Here is a 5,901-nt window from a genome sequence, read left to right on the forward strand (position 1 = left end):
AGGAATAAGTAAAGATTTTCAGAGCCTTTTCTTCCCCCTGTACCAAGCTGTTCAATTCTAGCAGGCTAAATTACATGACCGAGGTAAAGTATGTTTGACTTGCCTTTGTTTGCTTTTTTTTAGCTTTCATCTTAAGGTGGCATTTATGGTTACCGAGTTAATATCCTTACTCTGAAAATAGGGCACAAAGTAGACTTTCAGGGAACATTACTCTTAGACATTTCATATGTGTTTAAAAGCCTGTAGAGAGGCTGATACCTGTATTTCAGTGTGTGATAAGACATGTTAATTTGCATGGCTTGGCCTAACAACCTTTAAAAAAATAACTAAATACATTCTAATAATGTCTTGCTGGGTCCTGGAGTTACTAAGAGCTGATTTTAAAAGATGTTATGTCAGATAGATGCTTCAAAATAGAAAGGTGGTGGGATTTCTGTCCTCCCTGTTCTCTCCTATATAAATGACTGGGATTCGTTCTCTCCTTTCATTGGATTCCCTTGTTTTCCCATCGGTCTTCAAAACACTAATCTCTCAAGCAAATCTTCACTGCTTAAAACTGGAGTCATGACTGGAAACCACTTCCACTGCATTGTTTCTTCTCTTTCTTTCCACCTTGGAGCATTTATTGCACAGTTTAATCTTTGTCTGACCTGATTCTTTGAATAGCTCACGGTTTTGAGACACTAAATCTTGTACCTCCGACGACTGCGGAGTGAAATCTGACTTCCAGCGCGATTTCAGGGAGGTCATATTGCCGATTAGCACCTTCCTAACTCAGGAACGGAGGCTTAGCAGAATAAACAGGAGGGCAAACAGAGCACTGAGGGCTGTGTACGTTGGGTGTACCTTGTTTGCAGCACGCTTATGGTGCCAGCTTCGCAATGTTCATTTTAACTCCCATAAATTAATCTGTGCTGGTTTACCCATGCTAGAAAGCACACTGACAGTAAGTCAAGCTGTGAGGATTTAAATCAGATCAGCAGATCAGATTTTTACACTGGTTTCTCTTTGGGCTTGGTGTCAGCTCGCCAGTGTAAATTGAAAGCCAGATTATCCTGTCTTTTCTGTGATTTTAACTAACATTAACGAGTATGAATTAACATGGGTATTTCCCCCCTCCCCTCTTGCAGTTTCAATATCTGTACAGTTCCTTGAGTTTTCAAACTGTAGTACTTTTCTGGATAATGTTTATTTGTTTGTTTTAAATCCTTCACGCTTTTACGTTAAAAATAAGGCAGGCAAGTTGAACTTTCACAGAAGTTCATGGTAAATATTGCCACCAGATAGGAATGTTCTGTGAAGATCACAAGGGTATGTTGTAGCTGATCTGATGACAGGAAAAGAGAATGTAAGTTTTAGGTGCTTTTTATTTGCCCTCTTTGGGGCTCTTTTTAACCTGGACAGATCACATTCTCAAGCTTTTTTTCTTTTTGCAGGGTACAAATGTTATTTCAGGAGTTGAGAACAAATAAACAATCCAGTTATGTAGATAGGTTGCTAGATAAGCTGGAGGTGCTGTATATATTTTTTTAAAAAAGGTAGAGTGATTCCTTTTAACTTATTCTTAATCTCACACCAGTATAGCACAAATGCCTTCAAAATACATCTCGTTTCCAACTATATGAATCAAGGATTTTCAAAGAAAATAATGGCAAGCATTAAAAATGCTGCTGCAGTTCTAGACCAATACACAGCAAAAAGACTTGCCCACTTCTTTCCATAGTCCTTGATTCCCAGAGGTATATCAGCAGGGGATAAAATAAATCCATTTAGATCTTGAAGAAATGTAATGATGAGGACATAGCGCAAAATAGCTTTTATGATTGCTGCCTGGTGTAAATGTTTGCTTTCTTCTTTAATTTCATATATTTAGTATATATCTCTATTTCAGGAAACAGCTTTGACAGCGCTTTCAGTCCAGCATTGGTGTATTTGACTTCACAAATTTACTCTAACTTTTGAGGCTTTCTGTTTTATAGGTGTTTAAATAAAAATTGAAACCAAGACACAATGTGGCTTTAGGGTAACTTTACAGCTAGTTACAAGCTTTCAGAACAGTACAATTCCAAAAAGTGGGCGCATGAAATAGAATTGAAAACAAATTAGTTTTTCCCACAGGGAAACGTAATCCATCTCACTGAGCCAGCTCCCTCTCAGACTACAGTGAGGAAAAACAGCGCTCCAGTGAGGAAAATCTTAATGAATTCTCAGAAATCAAAGTTACAGAACAGCCAGTTTAACATAAAATAATTTCCAGTACTGCAGAACCAGTGTGGAAGGCCTCCCCAAGCCCCAAGGCACGCGACCCCACAGATCTTACATTGCTGGAAGGCGGAAAGAAGAGAGACGGCCGCGAGCATAATTAAATCACCAGCCATGTTCACAGCAGCTTCCGTGTGCGAGCAGGATGTGTGCACAGAAGAGGGAGCCTGGGTGAGCAATAAGGAAAAAAACAACAGGTGGGAGAATTGCAGCGCTTGGACAGCACTGCAACAAAGGGCTGCCTTAGAAACGAAACCAGCCTAACTTTTTAAGAGAAGAAGGCAAAACTGCGGCCATTTTTCATCCCTGACAGAGTTCAAACGCAGCCAGCCAGCCCTGCCTGCTTCTTGCCTGTGTGAAAGCACAGCGAGAACAAAAACCAGCCTTCCCTGCCTCTGTGGATTCAGCTGTGCTTTTATGTCTCGCACTCCAGGCGCAAGCTCTTGTGGGGGGCGAAGACTTTTTGTTCTGCCTTTGCAGAGGGCCTAGCACGGGGGGAGGTCTGCGTCCATCACCGGTCGCGGCACCCGGTGCAGGAGGCGCGAGGGGGGAGCGGAGCTTTGCACCGTCCCAGCGTCTGATTTACGGGTTTTGCCGAACGTGTGCGACTCGAGCTTTGGCAGGTGGCCCGACAGCCGCTTTGCCAGCAGTCAGCGTATGGAAAGGAATTGTTCAGCACGGTTCAAAGGGTAAAACAACTGAGAAAGGAAGGAATAACCTCCCCTCATTTTTTTTCTGCCTGGGGTATGCTTCCTACAGTTGATGCCTAGTGCTAAAACTGGGAGAGATTTCCTCGAGGAACATCAAGGGTGAGACCCTGAATCACGTTTTCCAGAGAAGCTGTGGAAGCCCCCTCCCTGAAAGTGTTCAAGGCCAGGCTGGATGGGGCTTTGAGCAACCTGGTCTGATAGAAAGAGTCCCTGCCCATGGCAGGGTGGTTGGAACTCAATGATCTTTAAGGTCTCTTCCAACTCATTCTGTGATTCTATGATTTTTTTCATAGCATCATCTAACTAACTTAATGTTGTTAGGCCTTTATGATCCCACAAAATCACTGGAACAAAACCAGTGTAATGGTGGTTGTGACTATAGGATTACCTATCCGCTTTGCCTTCAGCTGATGTTGAGGTGGGATATTTCATTGACTTCAGTCAAATTTGCTGATTTTAAAGGCTAACGAAGCAAAGGACCTTAAATCAGTTACTTCACCTTGCCAAATTTCAAGGGTTATTTCTTGGGTATTAAATCAGTATTAATTAATTCAGTTCTTTCTAAAGATTGGAAGAGTAGATGTACTGTGGTAACAGTTTTTGGATGGTTGTGCTTAGTAACTTTTTACTTGCTGATTTATGTGCTTTAATTGCAGATTTTGGTATAGTATGTGTTGACCTTTTGGCCACACTGTGTCTCTGTGTTCTTTCTCTGGCTCAGAAGTGCTCAAAGCATTGTTACCCATCTGTTATGGGGAAGTGAAGGAAAACTCTGACAGTGCCAGTCATTTGAAAAGTTAAAACCACAAGGGCTACACATTTTAAGGCCAGCTGACATTGAAGTTACAGGGTTTTTCTCTGACTATTCAAAGGATGTGAATTTCAAAGTGGCAATGGACATGCAAAGTCCAGCATGTCTGACTTAAAAGTAGGCACAAACACAGTTTAAGGCAGGGGCTTAAATCCACAGAAATATTTTAAGTTATGTGTCCATTATGGCTGAGCTGCAGTTTGCTTAAAAGTCTGTTCACTTTCCACTGGTAGTAGAGATTTTGTAGTTGCCTATAGCTTTGTAATGTTTTTAGTCTCACATAGTCCACAGCTAATGTTATGCTGCCTCCCTGTGTAATCCAGAATAGAAAGTCAGATCCTATACAAAACCAAGGTTGAGTTTATTTATGATTGTGGAAATGCTCAGTTTTCTGATGTGTGTAAGCCCCTGCACATAAATAGGTGCCAGGATCAACCAAGAGATCTCTGCAGTTATGGCAGGGCATTTTGACAGCTTGTCTGTGGCTGATTTCTCAGCTTACTCCTGATGAATGTAATTCCATTTTCCATTTCCTTCACTTGCATATATTTCATATGTGCTTCACTTATCTCTGCTGTTGTAAATGCATGTGCTTTCTGCAGCTATCCAAAGCTGTCTCTAAAGCAAGAACAGAAGCTCTGAGCAGTGAAATGCAATGTGAAGTCAGAGATTCTGGTGGTATCTTACCAGACTTGGGTCTTTCCCATTTGGAAACAGCAATATTTTATTGCTGTGCCGTACTTTGTATGCGTAGGGAGAACGAGCTTCTCCAACAGCAGTGGAAACCAAGGCATTGGGTAGGGACAGGACTTGCTAGTTTGATGTAGCAGCTGTGTGTCAGAGTTAGGTGTCCCAGAATTTAAGGCAAATGAGTGGTCCTGCCTCTCGCTGCCTTGTCCGTCCCTGGCAGACCTTCCCAAAGAAGCTGACTCTGGAGAGAAAGATGCTCCCGTTGTCCGGCAGCGAGGGCAAATCCCAGCAGGGTGGCAGAACTGCCGTTGTGAGAGAGCAGATGGTTGAGGTAGTCACAGGCGTGAATCAAATAAGCTCTTCTAGTGGAGTTATACTGTCAAAGCTGCTCATTTTTTGTCTCTGGAAGAGCTGAAAAGAGCTTTGCAAAGGGCAGTGTGCAGTCGGTGCTGGGGTGTGACTTACTCAAGGCCAGTCGCAAGTGACAGTGCAGCATCTTTTATTTTTAAACATCTTCAAGAAGACAGGCTCTGAAGAACAGAGAGGCTCCTCTGGCTGGAAGGGAAAACATAGCTGAACTCTCATATGTTTCACTGGAACCACTTATAAGGTAAATCAAGACTGTTACAATGTATGAGGCTGGCTCGTGTGTCAAAAGGAGTTTAGCTACAGCAGTAATACTAGTGAGCTCTGCGGTTTATTAACTTACTCTGCTTTTTAATGATATATTACAAAGAACTTGGGCCTGTGAGACACTGGGTCATACTCAGGCTTTAAATTTATCCAAACTATGAAACAGATGAAAGAGGAGGAAAATATGTTTATTCCTTCAAGTGTTCCCAATGCTACCTCCTAAACACCAGTTGCAATCCATGTCAGCTGCTGTTTCATGCATACTTTGCCTCAGGATGAACAGTCCATTTCATCCAGTTCATTTTAAGGTCTGGTTGCTCAGAGTCCCCTGCTTTGTGGCAGTGTTGCCAAATGATAAAACAGATCTTCATTTTCCATCCTCTGGATGCTGGTGGCATGAGAGCAGACTATTTTTGACGGTGGTGGCAGGGCAGGTTTAAAAGCATTAAATAGAGTAGTGGCCAAAAGTTTGGATCCCTTCCCGCTCTGCACCTTCTGCAGAATTATGTCCCCTCCATCAATACTGGATATAAGTCAGGAAAGAATTGGTTCATGGTGTTCTCATCTGGATGTACAAAAGATTGATGTACTGTAACTCCCATCACTGTTCATATGAGTTTCTATATGCACATAAATTCCCACGTGCCCACAGGCCTATTGGATTTGCTTATGGCCTTTGGGAGTCATTACATTTTTTACTTTGGACATTGGAGGAATATATCTGGGATGCAATTCTGGATTGAGATAGAGAATAATATATTTTTACATATGTTTATAAAACACGAACTGTGCCAT

General features: G+C 42.1%; 1 protein-coding gene across 1 annotated transcript in view; it reads right to left on the bottom strand.

The window, feature by feature from the left end:
- The window catches only part of MGST2 (microsomal glutathione S-transferase 2), a 10,897-nt gene extending 8,519 nt beyond the window's left edge, over positions 1–2,378 (bottom strand). The window contains exon 1 of the mRNA XM_009865377.1: positions 2,321–2,378. Within this exon, the coding sequence (XP_009863679.1) occupies positions 2,321–2,378 (58 nt within the window). The remainder of the gene's footprint in view (positions 1–2,320) is intronic.
- Positions 2,379–5,901: the final 3,523 nt, after the last annotated feature.

This window comes from Apaloderma vittatum, unplaced genomic scaffold (genome assembly GCF_000703405.1).
Source record: "Apaloderma vittatum isolate BGI_N311 unplaced genomic scaffold, ASM70340v1 scaffold14862, whole genome shotgun sequence".
Classification (NCBI taxonomy): Eukaryota; Metazoa; Chordata; class Aves; order Trogoniformes; family Trogonidae; genus Apaloderma; species Apaloderma vittatum.